This window comes from Corvus cornix, chromosome 6 (genome assembly GCF_000738735.6).
Source record: "Corvus cornix cornix isolate S_Up_H32 chromosome 6, ASM73873v5, whole genome shotgun sequence".
Taxonomy (NCBI): Eukaryota; Metazoa; Chordata; class Aves; order Passeriformes; family Corvidae; genus Corvus; species Corvus cornix.
This window is the reverse complement of record NC_046336.1, coordinates 2,994,935-3,017,229: the sequence shown is the minus strand read 5'-3', so window position 1 is coordinate 3,017,229 and position 22,295 is coordinate 2,994,935. Positions and strand designations below refer to the sequence as shown.

At 41.6% G+C, this 22,295-nt stretch overlaps 1 protein-coding gene across 2 annotated transcripts; it reads left to right on the top strand.

Annotated features, from left to right (window-relative positions):
- On the top strand, nt 1-21,638 carry EDRF1 (erythroid differentiation regulatory factor 1). Of its 2 annotated transcripts, XM_039553597.1 has the most exons (25): nt 1-152; nt 1,498-1,706; nt 3,089-3,155; nt 4,296-4,421; nt 4,915-5,039; nt 5,386-5,545; nt 6,773-6,874; nt 7,147-7,268; nt 7,936-8,047; nt 8,730-8,877; nt 8,952-9,060; nt 9,364-9,475; nt 10,418-10,678; nt 10,984-11,055; nt 11,169-11,319; nt 13,141-13,329; nt 14,376-14,576; nt 14,899-15,117; nt 16,206-16,429; nt 16,809-16,967; nt 17,395-17,544; nt 17,776-17,929; nt 18,202-18,317; nt 18,939-19,102; nt 20,831-21,638. In XM_039553597.1, exons 1-25 carry the CDS (start codon nt 87-89, stop codon nt 21,000-21,002), a joined length of 3,690 nt encoding a protein of 1,229 aa, XP_039409531.1. In that variant the 5' UTR covers nt 1-86; the 3' UTR covers nt 21,003-21,638. The 2 variants fall into 2 exon arrangements, with proteins under 2 accessions (XP_039409531.1, XP_039409532.1); XM_039553598.1 differs by lacking the exon at nt 6,773-6,874.
- The last annotated feature ends 657 nt before the right edge of the window (nt 21,639-22,295 follow it).

Below are 22,295 nucleotides of genomic sequence, written 5' to 3'. Positions count from 1 at the left end.
GCGGCGGTTCCCGGCCGGACGCCCCCGGGAAGCGGCGCCGCTGCCGCTGCCCCTTCCCGGCTCCAGCCCCGCTCCATTCCCGGACCATGGAGGAGCCCTGCGGCGCGGGCGCCGCTGCCCCGCTGAGGGGGGACGCCGAGGAGCCCAAGCAGGTGAGCGGCGCTGAGGAGGGCCGTGGTAGGTGAGGTAGCGGGGCGGAGTGGGGGGGTCGAGCCGTGGTTACAGACGCAGCCCTCAGTGGTGTTTTAATTGAAGCGGTGTTTTTGATCCTCATTCCAGTTTGTCAGGGCCGGAGTGCGGTAGAGAACATGCTAATTATGATTAAGCGTTAATTGCGAGTAGTGCTGCTGTTGTTATGCTTAAGTGCATGGCATTTACGTAAGTGGTGTCCTGTGGAGCTGTTTTTCCCTCGACATGTGTTCGTTCAAAGCTCCTCGCACACGGGTGACAGCTGCCTGTTTTGCTGTGTTTGGAAAGAAATAGGCAGACACGAGGCTTATTTGTTTATTATTATTTGTTAAGGCAGAAGCGTGTTTAGTTTTAATGTTGGTGTTAGTGAACACTTGGTGTTAATAAATGCCTACTTTCCCAAACTTCAGTGGGAGTCATGTGTTCGTTTTAGCCTTTCTGAGTGATTTTGTGTTGTGTAGGCAGCTGACCTTGGTGGCACTTCATTTTCGTTCCTCAGTGTACCCAGGGGGGCGAGAAGATAGATCACCGTCACCTGCTTGGATCAGCCACAGCGTGGCCACAGGACCAGGGCAGTGGTTGTCCCCTGTGCCGGGCACTGCTGAGGTCCAGCCTCAAATTCTGGGACTGGTTCTGGGGCTGTTAGGTCAAGAAAGGCATGAAGGGGCTGGAGCGTGTCCAGGGAAGGGAACGGAGCTGGGGAAGGGGCTGGAGCCCCAGGAGCGGCTGAGGGAGCTGGGAAAGGGGGTCAGGCTGGAGCAAAGGAGGCTCAGGGGGGACCTTGTGGCTCTGCACAAGTCCCTGACAGGAGGGGCAGCCGGGGGGGTCGGGCTCTGCTGCCAGGGAACAGGGACAGGAGAGAGGGAACGGCCTCAAGGTGTGCCGGGGAAGGTCAGGTTTGACATTGGGAAGGATTCGTACATGGAAATGGTTGTCAAGCGTTGGAACAATCAGTTGAGGACAGTGGTGAGTCCCTGTCCCTGGAGGTGTTCAAGGAAAGACTGGACGTGTTGCTCAGTCCTCTGATCTTGGTGACCATGTGATGATCAATCACAGGTTGGACTTGATAATCTTGGAGGTCTTTTCCAACCTAAATGATTCTGTGATAATTCCTAAAGTGGAGCTTCTGCTTGACACAGGTTGGAATTGGGATAACTGAAAAGCTGTATATGCTGGGGAAAGAGATAAGGGAATGCAGGACTGGATTTTGCTCGCTTACCATTAAAAATAACCTACCATAGAGCAAGCCTGATAGTTTTAATTGCCAGCAGTTTATAAATAGAAGGCTAATTTCTCTCTGGAAACCAGGGGTCGGTGTTGTTCCTCGGAGGCAATGAGGTGAAGAGCAGTGCTGTGGTGAAATACTCCTCAGCCCCTCCACAAGCAGCCTTTGCTCGTCTGCAGGAGAAAACAGACCTGAAGCTGCCTCCTGCCAACTGGTTACGGGAAAGTGCCAAGCTGGGACCAGCAGGGACAACCATTCTGGGCAACAGCAAAAAAAGTAAACCCTTCTCAAGGTAAATAACAGCAGCCCCTATATTTTTTTCCAGGGCTTTAAGAATAATTCTGATTGTGAACTTCGATCCTGTGTCATTTAAAGTAGAAAGTACAGGTTTTACCCTAGCAACTGCATATTGCTTTGTCTTAACCATTTTCCCCTCTATTTTTCATCTTAAGTTTTTGCCTCTATGCTCTGATCTCGTCTCCTTTGTAAATGATTAATGATGTTGATTGTTACTCTGTTCACGTGTGTGTTGACACCTTGCCTCAGACACTCAAACTGACTTTTTGTTCTTCCGTGGTTGGCCCAAATCAAACCAGACTGGTTCAGCCAGCCCTTCTGCCTTTGATAACAGGTGAAAATGGAGCATGTGGTTCCCCTTGGAAGCCAATTTATAGCTCTTCTGGATGTTTAGAAACTGGACCTGGCAAATGGCAAATGAAGCTTCGTATTTATGTCAGAATTTCATATTTATGTCACACACACTGTAGATGAAATTAGGGCCACAGCCAAAAAACAGGGTTCCCTTTCAGTGTGGATGTTGGCTAAATTGTTGAATAAGTTGAGTTCAGAGTGTTCATAAACAGGAGGCTCAAATCCTGTGCTGAACAAGCGAATTCACACCACATCAGCCAGTCAGTGAAATTTGACAGTTTGTGCAAAGTGTCTGTTTATATCCTTATCATCTCTTTTAGGAGCTGTACTTTTTGGAGCAGAGTAACATGTTTTTCAGGGATTTATGAATTTTTCATGTTTATTTTAGATACTGTGCTTGTCAAATAGAGGCTGGCAGTTTAATCTCTTTCTCTAGTGTCAGTATTAAAAAGCTGATAACCAAAGTATAACTTGCACATCATTTATGTTTTGGATTATAGTAGTATCTGGATTTGTTTTAAAGAATGATCTGTACGTTGAAATATTCTAACTTAAGTACTTTGTAATTTCCTTAATGAGGGTGGAGGAAGAGACAATGTGTCTGTTACAACATGTAGGGCAGTTTTGGAAAATGTGAATAAGAGGTAAAATGAAATTACAGCTACTAAAATTAAAGTCTTTAACATGCTTAATACCTTAAAGAGAAATTCGTTGAAGAACTCTTCTTATTTTCAGTGTTAAAAAGAATCCTTCATTTTCTCTGATTTTTTTTTTTATTTCAGCAAAACTTTAAGTGTTTTAAATGTCCTGAAATTAGACCTAGGCACTGTCAAAGATATATTTGAAAAACTTGCAGAATATGAAGATGAAATTACTTTGTTAATTTTAGGTCTCATTACACTTGGTGATGTTTAGCTGTGGGGGGTTTTTTTTATTAAATCTTTCAAAGATTTAGTAGATATAAAAGATGGGTCTGTAATGTCATGCTGGAACTGTCTTAACTTGTAATATTTTTTTAAATAGCTTTGGGATGGCCTATGACTTCATTGACTCAGTTGGAAATGATGTGGATGTTGTGTCTGATTCAGAGGTATGGACACATCTTAAATTCTCTCATTCAAATTATTGCACTGCATAAACTTTTATTTTAAGATACTGTCATGGCTTCTGGCATCTTTGTGTCCTTTGGGGACAAGGAAAGATCCCTTAATGAATCACAGATCACCAAGTAAGGGAGTTCTGATCACTGAATAAGAAATGTAGAGAGAAAATCTTATTTCCTCTGGAGGTCTATAAATAATCTTCAGCTAAAATATGCAGTTGAGTGAATGCAGCAAATCAGTCTTGCAAGGTAGTTGTCTTGTGTGTTTGAAATAGGTTATTTTGATGTAAACTGTTACACTTAAGATGTTTTTTTCCCTGTTTTTATCTAAAAGAGAGAGCTCCCCTCCAACTTCTTTCCTTTGATTTCTGTCAGCTTGTCAGCTCTTTTGGTGCTGGTAATAGCTGCAGAATTCAAATGAGGCTACTCAGAAGAGGAAACATACTCATGTACTGTGTTAATATTTGTCAGATTTGTATTCAGACTTAGGTCTCTGTCTGGATTGCTCTGGACCCCTGACAAAGAATTGGTATTCCTGCTGTGAAAATAAAGGTTTTAAATCCAAACCATATTGTTGTCATTTTTGTTGGTACCTGGTCATGATGATCCAATCAGAGAATGTGTTTAAGCCATGTGTGTGCTTTCTACTGATGGTTTGGCCTCTTTATCACTGTCATTCATGTTCTCTGCCTTCACCAAATGCATTTTCTTGTGGAATGGTCTTAAAATCCCTGGTGCTGTCAGGTTTCATTTGACCACATGTGCTGGGGTAGAGTTAATTTTCTTCCCAGTGGCTGGTATGGGACTGTTTTGGGTTTGTCCTGAGCACAGGTTGATAACACAGAGGTGTTTTTGTTGTTGCTGAGCAGGGCTTACACAGAGCCAAGGCCTTTCCTGCTTCTCATCTAGCCATGCTGGCAAGGGGGTGGGCGTGCCTGGAAAACTGAGAAGAGGCACACCCAGGACAAGTGACCCTGACTGACCAAAGGCTGGGGGGATGTTTGGAGTGACGGAGTTTGTATCCCCAAGTCACCATTACACATGATGGGGCCTTAGTTTCCTGAGAACTGTCTTTCAGTGCAGCATAATTTTATTGAATGTTCTCTCTTTTCACTTTTCTTTTGCAAGAACATTAAAAAACTCCTGAAGATCCCTTACAGCAAGTCCCACGTGAGCATGGCAGTGCACAGAATTGGAAGGACACTCCTGTTGGATGAGCTGGATATCCAGGAACTCTTCATGAGATCCTCTCAGGTGAACCACTTGGTTCTTGATAAGTGTTACACGTTGTCAAAATGCATCATTTCAGGAATAGAGTAGCCAGCAAGAAAATGTCTGGAAATTAGTGAGAGTTGCATGGGTACCAAAGCTGCTGTGTTCTGCAGCAGTTTACCCACAAACTACATCTGATGTCCTGTGTTTTTGGTGTTGTCGGGTTAATATTCTGTGTCTCACTTTTGTGTAATTACTTCACTATTGCTATACCATTTGATTGATTTTATTATCAATGTGTATTTCTTACTATGTAGCCTCTTATATATCTGATTTTTCTAATTAAGTCAAATTTTCAGTAAGAACATAACTTTCCTAAAAGCTGTATTTTCAATAAACGACCAATTCAGGATTTCAGCTCTGAAGTTATTTTCTGGGTTTCTTGTTGTGGATGAGTATTTGTAAGTTTATAAGGCACGTGGTTTACTTTGCAGATGCTTCTTGATATTAATTTCATATTTCTTCTGTTGGCTAGACAGGGGACTGGACATGGCTGAAAGAGTTTTATCAAAGGCTGATTGATCAGAAGTGGCAAAGAAAAAAGAAGAGTAAAGAACATTGGTACCAGAAGGCAATACTTTCTAAATTTTTGTATTACAGGTAACCTTTTGTGTGCATGAAACTTGAATTCTGCACCACTTACTTCTGCCTGGTTCTTGGTCTTGAAGTAAATGTTAAAATTCCATTATGGTCTGTCTTATTTTCTGCTTTCTCCATATACAGAGGGAATTGAGGAATGAGGTCAGGAAATAACATGAAATGTTTTCACAGAAATTGAAGTATTTTACTTTAAAATTGAAATACTAAAGAATATAATAAACAGCATGACTTAATTAACTGCATGTCAGCCAAATCATTTGTTGGCAAGAGTGCATCAAGCATAACAACTCTAAAAATGGATCTGTTTGCATCTTGTCAGCTGAACTTGTAAATGTTTCCTTGTCAGCATTAATGGAGATGGAGCTGCTCAGCCTGTTCCTTCCACTTCCAAGCAGCACCAGGGGGGTCCTGTTGCAGGTGAGAGTGATGAAGCAGGAAGGGCCTCCTGGCCAGCTCCTTTTGAAATGCCTTCCTCGCTATCTGAAGACCCAGGTGCCTCTAACCAGGTTGGTGTGGACAATGTTTTATGTGGCACCACAGTGTTTGTAGAGCCACAGATGTTGAAAGGTTCTCAAGGTGCTGCTGCAGCTCCCTTTGCTGAAAGGGCTGAGCTAAGGCATGAGGAGAATTGGCAGGAGGTGCAGTTCCTGCTTTTGCCAGTGGGTCAGAGCTGCAAATTTCAGATGTTTGTTCTATCACTGTAATGTTAAATTGTTATTTATCCCAGCATCTTTGAGAAACAAAGCCTTTGGCTAAGAGTAGTCATCAGTGCCTTTACCTAAAAGTAGAAACATCCTGATACTCAGAAGATGTTTGGAAGTTTATGGTTCTGGCCTTTCTTTTTAAATCTGCCATTAAAATCCATCAAAAGATGGTGGCTCTGAATTTATTAGATGAAGAGGAAAAATTCCTGAAAAAGGAAAACAGTTAAGCAACACTTAAAAATACTTGCTGTGAGATTACACAAGTGAAAGCGGAGATATTTACAGCAGTTATGCAACAAACTATGATTAGAATCAGGCTCTCGTTCAGGGCTTGTATTGTGGCTAAACATTTTTATGAAAACTTAATTCCTGTGGCTTTTGTGAGTAATATAAAACAGGAATTGATTAAATTTTGGAGAGTTAAAAGATCAGTTGTCTTCAGTTTGCATTAATGTAATAATGGTGCTACAGTTATGCTTGCACAGAATTAAAACTGATCTGCCAAATTTAGGGAGTTTCTAACCTACATTATCCATAAAATTGTAACTGCATGTATTGTGTGGAGAAACACTTCAGTGCTTGAAAAGCTTTTAGAAAAAGGACTCCTCTCTTCCACCCTCTTGAGGCACTAGTGCTGAATCCAGCAGACTGTTTATCATAAAGAAGCTGCTGTGCATTTGTACAGTGCCATTTTCTTCAGTTTATAAATAAACCAGTAGGATAGAGGTTTTGCTTCTGGGCACTGATAATCTGGTGTTGACCCTGGGTTAATAAGGAGCTCCTATAAATACTTTCTGGTTTCTTCCCAGAGCCTCTGAGAATACTACAAAGTACAATATTTTGGCACTAACTGTAAAAAAGAAGCATTTTAGTCACTGACTAGGGGCTTTTTGTAGTTTAATGCATATTTATTAAAAGATGTTGGAGGTAAAGGTTTTTCCCTTACATGCTTTTGTTGTTCATATCTTTTTTAATGGCCTGACTTGACCTCAGCAGCAGAATCACTCCTTATCCTTGTGCTTTCCACAGGGAAATGTGCCTCTTGAACCCTCATATCTAGTGGGGCATGTGGCCTCAGCGCCCAAAGAACAAAACCTGACTCCTTTGTTCAATGACGGGGAGAACAGTCAGGTATGCTTTATGTGAGAGCTGAACCCCCAGGTTAAACCAACACCTCCAAACTGGGCCTAAACTGGAACTAAGGGCAAACCTCAGTCCCCTGTAGAAGTAGCTTTTGTGGCATCTGTAATTTTAAGCTCCTGTGAACGCGCAGCCGGGTTCGTCACGTGCTGGCTTTTGTTTGCTGCTTTGGCTTCTTGCTGTCTCGTAATTCCACAGAATGTCACAGAGAGCAAGTGTTATACCACTGATTTACAGAACAGTTCTGTTTTCTCTTAATGAAGGGACTTAAAAATGACTTTGTTCGTAATATCTTGTGGACCTTTGAAGATATCCACATGTTGGTGGGATCAAATATGCCAATATTTGGAGGTGGGAGATACCCTGCTGTGAGCCTGCGTCTCAGGTGAGCTTGGAAGTTCACAAGATACTATTTATACCAGCCTTGACTGATTTGTTACTCTGCTTCCTGTTTAGCTGTCTGCATTTTTTGCTATTTTTATAAAAGTGGCCAGTAATATTTCTTCTCCTGGCATTCTGAATTTCAATTGTTGGGCATAAGCACTTTAAAACGTTACTGAGCAGTAAGACAGAACTATTCTAGTCCCAATTTAATGTTAATCCCTTCATTACCAGTCTTCCTGTTCCTTTGCATAGGCAAAGAATGAGCAAAAACTTGAAGCTCACTTGGTGTATTTGTCATCTTTTTAAGACACATCTAGGAATTAAAAGTACCTTGCTCTGCAGTGAATTTTGGACGGTCTGGGAGAAGGTTTGTGCTATAATTAGTTGCAGCTAAAAGTGCTATTCCTTCTTATTATCTTGGTAATGGTGTGACATCTGAAGCCTGTTAAATGTGGGCAAAAATTCCAAACTGCTGATGGAATTCGAGCATATTCCATTGGAGAGAGCAGCACATCTATTTTGCTATAACTCATAAGAATTCACAAATAATTGTTTTAGTGTTCATCCACTCTCAGGTGACTTAAACCTAAACGCCATTAGTAAACATCCCTAATATTTCCTGAAGGGTAGATAAAGATTTAACTAACACTAGAAATATTTTGTTTTAGGGATAACAACAAGCCAATAAATGTGCTAACAGGAATTGACTATTGGTTGGACAACTTAATATGCAATGTACCAGAGCTTGTGATGTGCTTTCATGTCAATGGAATTGTTCAGGTAAGTCTGACTCTCTGCATTTTGCCTTAAAATAACAATTCATTCTTCACCTTCTGAAATTGCCTCAGTTATAACAGATCCTTCACACTGCTCTGAGAAAAGATGACAAAAATCCTGTGTTGCAGAATGAGAAGCATCTTAGACAGCTTGCAGCAGTCATCTAAAAATAGTGTGTCCTTTCTTCCCCTCCCTTTCATGCATGCAAGATTCCTTCTTCCCCTGATGTTTGAGTGAAGGCAAAAATAAAAAATGCAACAACAGAAATCTGTTTCTTCCATCTTGAAATCTGCAGTGTTCCCTTGCCCAGACAGATGCAAGCTTTTGAATGTTTGTTTATGCTGTTTTACTGTAGACAGTCTGTGTTTCTGTTCTGCCTGGTAGCCTGGAGTTGTTTCCTAGGCTGACTAGGTTTCATTGAAGTAATAGATGTTGTGCCTTCTCCCCCTTTCTTTTCCTCATCCTTTGTTCTCCATTTACCATGTTTGTGACAGAAATGGATCCTTCTTAAAGCTTTGATTGAGTAGTGTAGTCAAGATGTGCTTGCTTAAAGTGAATCATAGAAATTAACTCAATTTATCATAATAGCAGCCTTTGTTTCTTTTAGCTGTTGATAGACTGATACATTAATTTTGGTGTCAGAAACCCCTCTTAATCTTGAGTTTTAATTTTCTTTTCTTTGCAGAAATATGAAATGATCAAGACTGAAGATATTCCCAATTTGGAAAACTCTAATTTTTCTACCAAAGTGATAAAAGATATTGCTCAAAATATCTTATCTTTTCTGAAATCAAATTGCACCAAAGAAGGACATACCTATTGGTTGTTTAAAGGTAAGAAGGTTTAGATCAGTTTGAAAAGATTGACAGTAATGTGATGTTGATTAATGAGAGATTTTCTTTTTCAGCAAGTGGGAGTGATATAGTAAAGCTGTATGACCTCACCACGCTTTGTGAAGAGACTGAAGACAAATACCAAAACCCTTTTACAATGCCAGTGGCAATTCTGCTGTACAAGTGAGTTTTTTATCATTTTTGTTGCAGTACTTAATTCTTGGTGCAGTTGTAATCAGAACACAGACCAAAATTCATGATCAAATGACAATCATACACAAACTGGCTAAATCTCAGTCCCACTAGATCAAAACAGACTTTCCTTTTCACCATTTCTCAATGTAAACTTTTTTGCTGACAAAGTCTCGTAGACACATCATAAAGTTTGGAAGATCTACAGTTGTAGAATATTGTTTAACATTTCTTTTTCTTCTAGCACAAAGAAATTGTCCAGGGGTTTCACTATTTTGTTCAACTTTCTTTTAGAGTTGCTTGCAATATGATGCTGAAGAAAAACCAGAACAAGAAACACTATGGCACAATTAGAACGTTGCTCCTGAATTGTCTGAAGTTGTTGGACAATGGCAGACATCCTCAAGTAAGAATTCAATGTTTTCTTCCACTTTTGTGTACATATAACAGAAATGCTGTAATCATAATAAACCTGGTAATAAATAACGTGCTCCTTCTTCCTCCCAGGGGAGAGAATTTCAATTTATTTATAAACTTAAAAAATTGATTTTTAAAAGAATCCCCACGCTATTTTTTTTTAATTATTTAATTTTGCTGCCCCTTATTGCTGCACAAGTCTTCTGTGCTGCTCTAAAAAGGAACTTCTAATTACATTCTCTCTCTTGTTCTTGTTCCCAGAGAGCCCTCTGGGAGCAGATCGTGGATAAAAAGTGTAAGATGTGAATATATGAACATTTTTACTCTTAGGATGGCTGAAAACTGGGACAGGCTAAACGGAGAAATTACAGTCTCCATCCTTTCAGATACTCAAAGCCCAACTGAACGCAGTTCTGAACAACCTGCCTGGATAAGTGGGTTGGGCTAGAGAGTCTCTAAATAATTTAGCTTTAAGCTGTTTTCAACTGAAAATTCCCAAAAATGTGATGTGAAAAATCTGAATCATATTTAGGATGGATTCCAAGAGGAGACATGGCACACATTAACTAATAAGAATGTAGATTCCTTCTAAAGTTGTGAAAGGTTTTCAAAATCCCAATGGAATCCCTTCAATTTTTTTTTTTTTTTTTTTTTTTTTGCTAGCATAAGATCCTTGTGTTGTCTCCTGTGATCTGCAGCCTGTTAGTACAGGAAGTACTTGTTCTTTACCAGTTGGTTTTTATTCTCTTCTAAACTTGATCAGCTTGGATCCTTTTCCCTTCCAGGGAACTTGCTCAAGCTGTGTTTACAGGTTATCAAACACCTTTTGCATGTCATCTGTACTCCTTATTCTAAGATAATTTATATTGTTCTTGCCTCTAAAAAAAAATTTAACTCGAGAATGAATCATTTTTTTCTCTTCTCTGTAAAGATTATTGCTTCAGCAAACTACATGTTATCAGAGCTTTTTCAGCTGGATGAACCTAAAAAAGAAGACAGTGCAGACTTCCCTATAAATGGAAATTCTGATGAAAGTTACAGTGAGGAAGAGGAAGAGATGCCAGACAGTGATGAAAATGGTTCTTACAGCAACAGTTCTGATCCCCCAGATGACAATAAAGCAGTGGCAATAATCAAATCTGTTGGGGAGTTGTCAGTACCAGAAAAATACAAGTCTGTGCATCGAATACGTGTAAGTGACTCTGTGGTGTTATTAAGGGTCTTCTTGGATGATTCAGTTCATGGGACAAAACTGGGTAGTGAAATTCCTGGTAGTTTTTGTCTCCAGGTTAACTGAAGTGGGCAGAGAAGCTGTTCATGAGCTGCTCACAAAATCTGAGGTGTGTCTTTTATGGTAGAGTAGGCTTCATGTAGATTTTTCCTTACTATATTCCACTTTGTCTTGATGCTGCCTCTCATTGGCATCTTCTGGCCAGGAATTTTTGTATTTTCTGTGTTGAACATTTCTTCTCTTCCCTCCCTGGTGCCCCAATGCAGCCCAGCTGTGCATTCCCTGTCTGCCACGGCACCGAGGAGCGCTGCAGGCTGGTGCTCAACCACGTCTTGGAGGTGAGTTCACTGCCAGCTTCCTGAAGATACTTCACCTCCCATCCAATTCTTCATCTACTCTGTTTGCTAAATATTGCTGTCTAGGTGAATGAAATGATTTCTTCCTTTTGCAGGGTTTGAAGTCTGTTGACAGCAGTGTTAAAAAAGAGGGTGACCTTCCTGCAGCTGACCCCAGCACTCCAATCCCGTTGAAATATGAGGATGAATCCACCAGTGGTGGTCCTGAGTCTCTGGAAAAACAGATGGCCTTGTTTCTAGACAAAAGTAAGTTGTATTGTTGTGCAAATAAGACCTTTCCAGTGGCAGCACAAACTGCTGCTACTTTATTTTGATTGTCAAAACAGTGTGTTTAAATCACTAATTACACCATTGCCTAAGGAAAAGTGCCCTGAAAATTGGAGAACAGTCTGTTCCTTTTTAAATATGAAAAGAGACACTCATTTGAGTTATTTTGCATAGCAAAGAATCTCTTATTAGTCAACACATGATTTTACTGGACCCTATTTAGATGTGGCTTTCAGATGACTTCTGTAAGGGCTTGGTATTTTGAGGTTTGGTATGTGGAGCACCTTAAGTTTTGTGGGTTGTTTTAAAAATAGGCTTAATTTCTTTGTGTGTGTGTGACCTGGATGTTTTCTGGAAGAATTTCTCCCTTCTGGCAGGTTTTGCTCCTCCATTATGCTTGCTGCTTGAATTGTGTATAAAATGTTAACTAGGATTTTGTTTCCTTTCTTGTACCTCTACAACTGTGAAAGGAAGCGACGAATAAAAGATGTTTTGTTTGTTTAAATGCTCAAAATCCAGAATTTCCAGACTACAGTCTCTCTCTATTTTATTTTGCTCTGGAGTGATGTAAAAAGTTCCAGGAAAGACTTTTCTTCTGAAAGTAGTAGAGCTCTCTGCAGGGCAAGGAGCCCTGTAAGCATAGCTCAGAAAGAAATTTGTCTTGCCTACTTTGGCAATTCTTTAGTTTTCCCTTTCTCCTCCCTTTGAATCTCTGAATAAGAAGCCAGTTCAGTCTGGAGTTATTCACACTCACAGAGATTCCTGGATCTGTGCTTCTGTCCATCCCTGCAGTAGCAGCAGTGCTACTTGTTCACTTTTGTTTTCCAGTCCACGTGTTTGTTTCCTGTGATGTGCATTATGTATTTTCTCTGCCACATGTACATATTTACATACATATGGAAAGGTTAAGTGCTCTAAACTCTGGAATTTCTAACTTCAGGAGAACTACTCCGGACTGGTGTATGGATGCAGTGTGTGTGTCTTTAGCTGGGTGGGGTGTTACTGTTCTAGGTTTGTTTTTGTCCCAATAGAACATGTAGTGCTTAAGAATTTATTTACTGTATCTGCTTATTTTCTACTTGTATATTATTACAAGATAGTGGGTTTACAAGTCAAGCCTTGTAGGTCTGCCTTAAGCAAGAGACTCATTTCTGTGTGCAGATATGGTCAGGGCAAAACTCTGTCCTTTGGTAGGGACAGGCCTTAAACCAGGAACAGTGACCTGTTCCTTTGGGCTCCATAACCACTGCAGCATCAAAGAAAAGCTTCATAATCTTATGCAGAGGATATCTTGAAATGAGTGTGAGAAAGTCCTTGGTTTCCTTTGTGGGAAGGACCAGGTTATCCAGGGTCTCGTGTGCTGGAGGCTAAACCCACAAATGGAAGCTTTCTCACTGGGACTGTTCATACAGAAACTGAGCATTTATCTTAAGGATGTGGTGGAGAACATGAATAATTCTGCCTGCGGCTTTCTTGTTCTTTTCTTCTGCTCCCTAAGGGAGTAATGTTGGCCCCTGCCCCTGTGTTTCACAAGCTGTTTGAGGTCAGAGAGGTCACCTGCACTGTCACTGTCCCACTGGATTCCAGTATCCTACTATCAGGTGGAGTGCATGGAAAAGTGCCATGTGTTGGGTCTGTTTTGCAGGTGATAAATGAAGTAGCAGACAAGCTGGCAGAACTCTGCTTGTGCAGGGCTGTAATCAGGCAATTCCCATTCTGCCTGTGCTGATGGAGTAGTGTCCGACCTCAGGCATTTGTTACAAAGGGGAGATCACTGACGAGGTTCTGTTCCTCTTACAGTGGGCTCCTTCCAGAAGGGGAAGCATTCCAGCCAGTCAGGAATGATTCCTGGATCATGGCAATATAAAATGAAACTCCAGCTCATCCTGAAATCATCAAGAGCTTATTATGTCCTATCTGATGCTGCTATGGTCCTGCAGAAATACGGGCGAGCACTGCGATACATCAAGCTGGCCTTGCAGTGCCATGGTAAGTTCCTTGAATGGATTTGCCGCCTGTGCCACTGCCTGGAGATACCTGTCACCATATCAGATACCGCTGTGCCTGATTTATCCCAGTGGTGGGCAGTGACGAGTCTGACAAGCCTGTGTTTAAACTAAGTGTCCAGCTGAGTATTCAGGACAGAAGTCTGTAGTGAGGATAACTTTTGTCACTGATCGATAGAAAGACGATCCCATTTTGACAGATTGGGAACCTGAGGGCACATTTGGAGCTTCAGAGCAGTTGAATTTGGGAGAGTCTGCCCTGATGCCAAGGCCAGGAGAGTGTTTTGTGCTCCAGGTGATGCTGCTGCAAGCCGGTACTTTTTCCCTGGTGGTTCCCATGTTATTGAAATATATCCTTGACTCTGAGAAATACCAGACTTGTTCATCCGCTGAATCGGATGCTCCTCTAAAATAGAATGCATCTTGAAGTATTACTGAGGAAAACGGAAGAAGTAAAATCAGGCTGTTTAGACTAATACTGCCATAATGAGAATAACAACTGGGAAATGCCAGTAGCTTAGTGCTAAAGTGCTGCTATTTCCCTGCCCTAAGGGAAGGGAAGGCTCCTGTCTTAGGGCAGGAGGAGGTTTATAAAGCAAACCCACTTGATCTTAGCACAAAGTGTCCATAGACCTCTCAGTAACTCAGAGCACTCTTCAGCTTTCAGTCTTTTATAGACTCGAGACTCAACTTCAAATTCTGGAAATTCAGCTTTTCAGTCTGTATCTCACTTGAGTTAATTTGCAGAAAGTCAGTTTTCCTTTAGTCAAATCTGAGATTAGCATTTGTAGTTGCCAGAGTGACTGCTCATCTTGGACAACACAGGGACTCTTTAAACCATCAGCTGTGTAGAGCAACTGTGACTTTAAAATAGGTTATTTCTTCTGAGGAGAACATGTGTTGTCACACTTACTCTCTGTATGCAGACAGGTAGCATTAAAACCCAATTATCTTGTCAGTCTGTGTCAAGCCTTTTGATGTGCAGTTCTTTTCTTTCCCCTCCCTCATCCATGTTTTTTTTCCCACCAGATACCTACTGCTGTCTGTGTGGCAGCATGCTTCCCGAGGTGCTGGTGTTCCTGTGTCAGTGCCTAACCCTTTGTGGAGATATCCAGTTAATGCTGGCTCAGAATGCCAACAACAGAGCCGCTTACCTTGAAGAATATAATTACCAGACTAAAGAAGATCAGGAGATACTACACAGCCTTCACAGAGAATCCAGGTGCCAAGGTATGATCCTGACACAGGAGAACTGCCAGACTTTGGATACATGACAGACAGAAATAATCTCATTGGGTTTCCTCAAAACCATGCACTAGGAGAACTTGTGGCAGAGGGGTTACTGCACTTCACTTCTGTTTCCTTCAGAGAAACCTCATCCTGCCTGTCATACAGAAGGGGATTGTCAGTGTATTGTATGACATGGCCTGAAGCTGTGAAACAACTAAAGGCAGTAACTCTTTCAGTAATAAATAAAACCTAACTGACATAACTCTTGTACTTAATTAGAGGAATACTGTTTGACATGAAGGCTTTGCATTTTGTTTTCCAGGGTTTGCCTGGGCTACAGATTTATCCACAGACTTGGAATACCAGCTTTCTGTCAGCTGCAAATGCTATGAAGCAGCTTATGAAATCCTACTCTTCAGTAATTTAAAAAGCCAAAACCCAGAGCAGCACATCCAGGTGCTCAAGAGGATGGGTAATATCAGGAATGAGATTGGAGTGTTCTACATGAACCAGGCAGCTGCAGTGCAGACTGAGAGAGTGGGCAAGTATCCTTTTTCCATTCCTGACCATTTCATGGAGCTACAGCAGTCATCAAGTTCACTAATTGTATGAGAAATCTATTTCTGATTATAAAGAGGACATTTAAATGACTGTTGTTTTTTAATGTCCACTGTAATTATTTGTTTACAACAGATCACTGTGGCTTGTACACTGTAGTTAATTGAGCTTAAACTGAGTAATGGAATGTGTAATTTGGAGAAATTCCTTTAAAATGTGTAGAATGCTCTCAAAAAACCATCAAGGAAACTTTAAACTCTGTTGTGAAAGGGAGGGCATGTTGCATTCTTGATGTGTTGGGTTTAGCCCAGCATGAACAAGCAGCAGCTTAATTTAAACAGAAGAATAGCTTCAGTAAAGTCAGCCTGTGAAATTTTGGTAAGTAAATCCTTGGAAGCATTCCTTCTGGTTTATTTTTGGTGGGCTTTTTTTGAGGAAAAGCTTTGTAGGGTGAGGTGTTCAGTGGGGTTTTGTTTTTGAAAGCAAACCCAATGTCTTGTCTAGGAGTAAGAGTTCTCTAAACTAGAACAAGTGAGGTGTTGGTAGTTCAGTGTCAACAGCTCCAGTTTCCCAAGTATCAGCTGTTTACTGTAACCTTTGTCCAAGTAATATTTGAAGGATTTTGGCTTGGACTTTCAATTTTGTGATTTCTCATAATCTCTCTGGGTTTTTGCAGGTGTTATTTAATTGAAATCAAAGCTTTGAAATACTGAATTCTACCTGTCTGTAAAAGTCACATTTTATTTGCTTAATACTGAAAATTTACAGAAGTAACTCCAATTCCCTGAATCATTACTGTGAAAACAAAATCTGGTGTATCCTGTGAGTTTCCTGGTGTTCTGTGTGTCATATCACTGGAATTCTTTGGGAAGTATAGTAGGTATAATAGTGCACTTCAGGTATTAAACCCTCAGCCATATGGAAGTCTGAGGAGTATTTTCTGTGAATTGGATCTTCAGAATCATTTACCACCCTTAAATTTTAAAAGATGGTTTATTAGAGAGACAAAAGTGTTTATTCAGTACCTCTGAGGAATTTGAGTGAGTCTCTAAGCCTTGTGCTTCACCCTAGTGAGTAAAAATGTCTCCACGACTGAGCAGCAGCTCTGGAAGAAAAGTTTCTCCTGCTTTGAAGAAGGAATTCAGAATTTTGAGTCCATTGATGATGCCACCAATGCTGCCCTTCTGCTGTGCAACACGGGGAGGCTGATGAGGATCTGTGCCCAGGCCCACTGTGCAGCTGAAGGGGACTACAAAAGGGAGTTTTCCCCAGAAGAGGCCCTTTATTACAATAAGGTAACTCCTCACTGGTTTAAGCAGGGCCCATACCCCAAAATGCCTTTTACTGTGAGGTATTTGTGACTACTTTGGTAAATATGTTTAAATTTGGGTGGAATAACCTGGGATAGCTCTCCTGCTTTCATACTATCCTAATCCTTGCTGTGTAGGCTTTGCTAGTGTTGTTGAGGTTTGATTGCCGGGACATTCAGATGATGGTGTTGAACATAATGCAGTGCCACACACAAGGGAGAAGAATTCCATGGTCAGGATTAAAGAGATCATCAAATGGGAAATACTGAAGAAGGCTCAGGGAGATATTTTGAGAAAAGGGAAATTAATTTCTAGTTGTTACAAACGCAGGCAGAAACTGTGTGCATGGCTCTGTCCTTTGCAGGCTATTGACTACTACCTGAAGGCTCTGAGGTCTCTGGGTAAGAGAGATGTGCATCCAGCTGTTTGGGATTCTGTGAACTGGGAGCTGTCTACGACGTATTTCACGATGGCAACTTTGCAGCAGGATTATGCTCCCTTATCCAGAAAGGCTCAGGAACAGGTAACAGAGAGCATTCATTGTATCTGAAAAAAATGCATTGTTGTTGTCCTGAAAAACTGAACAGGGAGCAAAATGGGTATTGGAACTGTAGGATCATGGAATGGTTTGGGTTGGAAAAGATCTTAAAGCTCATCTTGTTCCACCATGGAACAAGATGGGCAGGGACACCTTACACTGTCCCATGTTGTTCCAAGCCCTGTCCAGCTTGGCCTTGGACACTGCCAGGGATCCAGGGGCAGCCACAGCTGCTCTGGGCACCCTGTGCCAGGGCTTCCCCACCCTCACAGGGAACAATTTCTTCTCAATATCTACTCTAAATCTTCCTTCAGTTTAAGGCTCTTTCCCCTTTGTCCTATACTACATGCTCTAGTGAAAAGCCCCTCTTCAGGGATTTTTTCCCTTAAATTTGTATTTATTTATGTTGTAGATAGAGAAGGAAGTCAGCGAAGCCATGATGAAGTCCTTGAAGTACTGTGATGTTGATACAGTGTCTGAACGGCAGCCCCTGTGCCAGTACCGGGCTGCCACCATCCACCACAGGCTGGCTTCTATGTACCACAGCTGCCTCAGGAACCAGGTATTGCTCCAGACTGCTTTGGTTTTCTAAATTCCATCCTTGACATGTTCAGTATGTGTGGAGCTTGATATTTATCCTTCTACCTGTAGCTGGGCTACGTGTATTTAAATTATTGAACCAAAGAAATTAGTGCTCTCTCACAACAGACAGTCTCCAAGTAAACCTTTCTAGTGGCTCCTCATGAACATGCAGAGGGTGGGGGATTCACTCTGTGCCCTCCTCTGAGTGCAGGTTGGTGATGAACACCTGAGGAAGCAGCATCGTGTCCTTGCTGATCTCCACTACAGCAAAGCAGTGCGGCTCTTCCAGCTCCTGAAGGATGCCCCCTGTGAGTTCCTGCGTGTGCAGCTGGAGAGAGTGGCCTTTGCAGAGTTCCAGATGGCCAGTAAGTGTAGCTCCGGCCTACAACAGCTTTCCAAACCACCACTACCTACTTAGTTTCATTTTTAGATAACTAAATTTATGTGAGAGCAGCAGCAATCTGCTGCTCAGAATGGAATTTTCCTCAAGAGAGGAGACAGGGCATTTTTATCTTGCTGGTTTTCAGCTGACTAGGGCAGTATGTGCTTTTTTTCTCTCTCTTGAAATCTTTAAATGTTAGAAAAATCTAGTCTGTAACCTAAGCCTTTTGTCCTTCATTTTTATGGGTTTTTTTAGGTCAGAACAGCAGTGCTGGGAAGTTAAAGACTCTGTCTGGGGCCCTTGATATAATGACCAAAACCAGGGGTGCATTTCAGCTCATCAGGAAGGATCTTGTGGCAGAGAGTGAACAGGTAAAGGAATGTCAGGTGGTGTGACACCTGCTCCCTTCTGGCTTGTGCCTTCACAAACAAATGGTCATTTGGCAGTTAAAATATTCCTTGGTTACTTCTCTGCAGATTTAATTGCTTAAAGAGTGTGGACAGAGCTAGAATCTATTGCTGTTCTCCCCTAGCCTGGAAGTGGATAAAAAAGGTTCCTTTAGAACATGATCCAGAGATGGATTAAAACATATTTTAACCTGGATTGCCTTACTATGTGAATGGGCTTTTTCCTGTGCAACTCTGCTGTCCCTTAAAAGGGCCCTTATTATCCCTTAAAAGTCTTCTATAAGATCTTCAGAATCTGTGAATAATAAAAAAAGTTTTCTCTCTCTCTCTTTCTCTCTCTGGTACATTTAATATTTAAATACCAAAATGTGGAGGGTTATCTGTAGCCAGTGTGAGTAATGTTCCTGGAGCCTCAATCACCAGTTACTTGCAGTATGTGCTGATGTGTGTGTGTGTGTCCCTTGCTGGCAGTTTGGGCAACACATGGAAAAGTCAGCTCACCTGCAGGAGGGGTTTCCTGGCTCATTCCCTGTGCTTAAAAGGTGGAATTCAGTGAAATGGTTTTTGGTTGTTTCTCTCCTGTAGATCAGCAAGGATAAAAGTCCTGCTGAGAGCATGTCAGTGAATGATTCCCCTGCAGGCCTTAACAAAGAGGAAGTCTTGAAACTGCTTGGGATTTTTGAGTCCAGGATGTCTTTCCTTCTCCTCCAATCCATTAAACTGTTAACTTCAAGCAAAAAAAAGATTGGGTAAGTTGAAGCTTGGTGTCCTTTATCCTGACTGATGTGGGATTGGTGTGTGGCAGAGCACTTCAGAGTTCCTGGGGGAGAAGCTGCTGGGTGCTGCTGGTCTCTCTGTCCATCTTGCTGATAAAATGTCAGTGGAGTTTGGCAAGCAGAACACTTGAGAAGAAATTCAGGCACATCAGTAATGCTGCAAATAGAGAGGGATGGATACGGGGAAGATGTGCACTGGTGTAGAGAATTTACTAATTCCTAATTTACTAATTCCTGGAGTCTTCTGTCCTGCTGCTGGGATTCAGGACAAACCTGACTTCTTTTTGTGTTGACTTGGAAGAGATACTGGGATTTAGTGTGGCAGCAGATTCCTTACCCCACTCCTTCTGTTGGTTTGATTTGAATGTGTGTGGTGTTCCTTTTGGGATGCAGAAAATACCTTTTACTCCCCCAGCAGCAAGTGTGTGATGTTAATATTACATAAAGTGAAGCTCTGAAAATGTGCCATTAGTTTTAAAGGATATTTTTAGGCTTGCAAGTTGGGTTAATGTTTTGGGGATTGAAGCACTGCTGATGCAAGAGCTGTTCAGCTAAAAGTAAACTGTGAAATGAGTTCATTGTACCCAGGAAGTTGTCTGCTGATAGTGGTGGACTGGTAAATAAAAAACATGAGAACACAGCCCGGGTGTGTTTTTAGCTGTTTTTCAGGCAATGTTAGGAGCTTTCACCTCCTGAAAAAGAGCTTCCACAAGGTGGCAATCTGAATATGTGAAACACAGAGGATTAATACAGGGTAATTTATATGTTACCAAGCAGATGGCACAGCTAACTGAGTAAATGGGTTTAGTTCTGCTGTCTCATAACACAGGCAACTCATTTTTTGTTTTGAAGGGTTTTTACCCCCACATTTACCTTGGCATCATTGCCTTGGGGTTTTGCACTGAAGATTCCACACAGGGAACCTGTTACAGTTTGAATGCTGTGAAATGGGAGTCTTAAATAAACTTCTTGAAACTTTGAGGCCAAGCTTGAAACTACCTTTCATTTAACCTTTCTTGTGCCTTCTGTACATCCCGTGTGCATTTCCTCCCTTCTGCTCTGCAGAGGGTAAGTTCTGCCTCCTGCTTTAATAATGGGCTGAAAAAGGGAGGAAATTGGAGCTCAAATGGTGCTTCAGGGTCTCAGGTGCACTTTGGCAGAGAACAGGAGAACATGTGGGGAAATTAATGTTTGATAGCAAAACTTGCAGCCCGGCAGTAAAAATGGATGAAGTCAGTGTTACCCTCCCAAAGTGGAATCATGAGCAGAACAGAACTTGGCTGTGCAAATCGGAGGGGAAAAGTAATTGAAAGTAATACTTTGTTCTGGGAATACTTGTAACTTATCCCAGAAATACTTTGCATTTCAGTGGCTTTTTATTGACTACCTGTTCTCTGAAATAAATGAACCTGCCTGATTCCTGCCAAGTGTGTGATGAATTTAATTTGCTTCAACCTTTCTCAGTCATTCCTGAAGCACTTGCAATTAACCTGACTGCTGCTTGTACATTTTATATTCTATTCTATTCTATTTATATTTTGTGCTCCTGCCTGCAGTATAAACAGAATGCTCTGACTGCAGTGCAGCGAATGGTGGATTGCCAGGGATCCTCATCAATATTATTTAATGATAATCTTGATAATTTGCAGAATGAAGAGCCATGCTCAGGTAAAGAGTTGGGATTCTCTGCTCTCTTTGTAGGGGCACCAACGAAGAAGAAGCAGTTCTGAAAACAAACAAGCAGGTTTATTCCCTGCTGCTTCGTGCCACTGCCAACAAGGGGCTGTCCCTGCTGGAGCGCACAGAGCTCATCCTGAATTTGCTGGACCAGCTGGCTCCAAGGAATACCGAAGGCAATCCTGGAATGCAGTGAGGGCAGCGCTGCGGAGCTGCAGCACCAGTGCCTTGCTGGGAGCACTGGGGGTGTTCCCATGGGATGCTTGTGTTTATTGAGGGTGAGTTCTCACCACTGTTGTTCCATTGGAATCTGGGAAAGCACAGGGATTCTTTTTTATCCCCACAAAGCTCTCCTTGTTTGGCTCCCAGCGTTTCTTTGTTTGAAATGCCAGTTTGGAGTTCTGGAGATAAAAATGTAACTTTTTCACCATAGGGAAATTACTGATTTTTCTCTTGCAGTGATACCCATGTTTTGCATAAAGATGTAACCTCACAGCTGCTCTGCTTTGGTATTTAATGAAATGTGTTTTGTAAGCAGGGCTGCACTGGAACACTTTCCCTGCTAAAGGCAGCCCAAGCTGTACCAGGAGATTTCTGTGGAATATGTGGATGCACTTCTTAATCCCAGGGAGGATCCTGCACAAAAACCTGTGCCTTTCTAGCTTTGATGTGACTTGCAATTTATCAGCCTTCTCTGGGATTTTGTTTTGGAAAGTGAATGGTTTCAGCTGTGTTGGAATTGATCAAGAATAGTATTACCTTTTTCAGACTTGAAACTGTGAATAAAGTTGAGAGGATATTTTTAAATAAAAGTTTATTTATTAAATATAAACTCAGCAGTCTGCCTTGTTCCTCTTGGTATAACCCTCCTCCGAGCAGCAAACTGCTCAACAGAATTAAAACTATTTGAAAGACAGGTTGGAGTTTACAGATTTTTTTCTAACACTGAGTGGGGTTTTACCTCAGCACCTCAGGACTGATTTTTGTAAATGTGTATCATTTGAAGGTAACATTTTCCAGAGTATAACATCTGCAGTCCTGATGTTCTTCTACAAATAAATGTGGCTCATTATTGCATGGTAACAGTATAAACCACTTCATGTAAAGGTAGAAATGGGTTTTGCATGCATGCATATGGAACTAGATGAGTGTTGAAGTCCCTTCCCACCCAAACCAGCCTGGGATTCTGTGATCTTCCAGCAGTTTGTATCCTTCTGAGATTCCATTTCATCCTGAGAAATGGAAGTGTTTCATAAGCCAAACACTTGTCCTGCTGTGCCCCATGTGACTGATGAAAGCACTCTGGAATTAAGTTTGTAGGAACAGAACTGGCCTCAGGTTCCCTCTTGTTCCAGGTGTGGAGCCTCTCACCTGGTTGGAAATTCAGGTCCCATCCTCAGACTTTAACTGAACTGTGCAGCAACTGAGAGTTTCTCTGTTAATTCAGGAACCTCAGCACTGTGGTAGCAACACAAATGACTTTCAGGAG

What these genes read in the sequence shown, in the direction of transcription:
- EDRF1 (XM_039553597.1), top strand. Translation starts at nt 87, where the DNA reads ATGGAGGAGCCCTGCGGCGCGGGCGCCGCTGCCCCGCTGAGGGGGGAC. An exon ending in TACCTATTGGTTGTTTAAAG is followed by an intron (nt 8,878 to 8,951) that starts GTAAGAAGGTTT and finishes TTTCTTTTTCAG; the next exon opens with CAAGTGGGAGTGATATAGTA. An exon ending in TCAAGCAAAAAAAAGATTGG is followed by an intron (nt 19,103 to 20,830) that starts GTAAGTTGAAGC and finishes CTCTCTTTGTAG; the next exon opens with GGGCACCAACGAAGAAGAAG.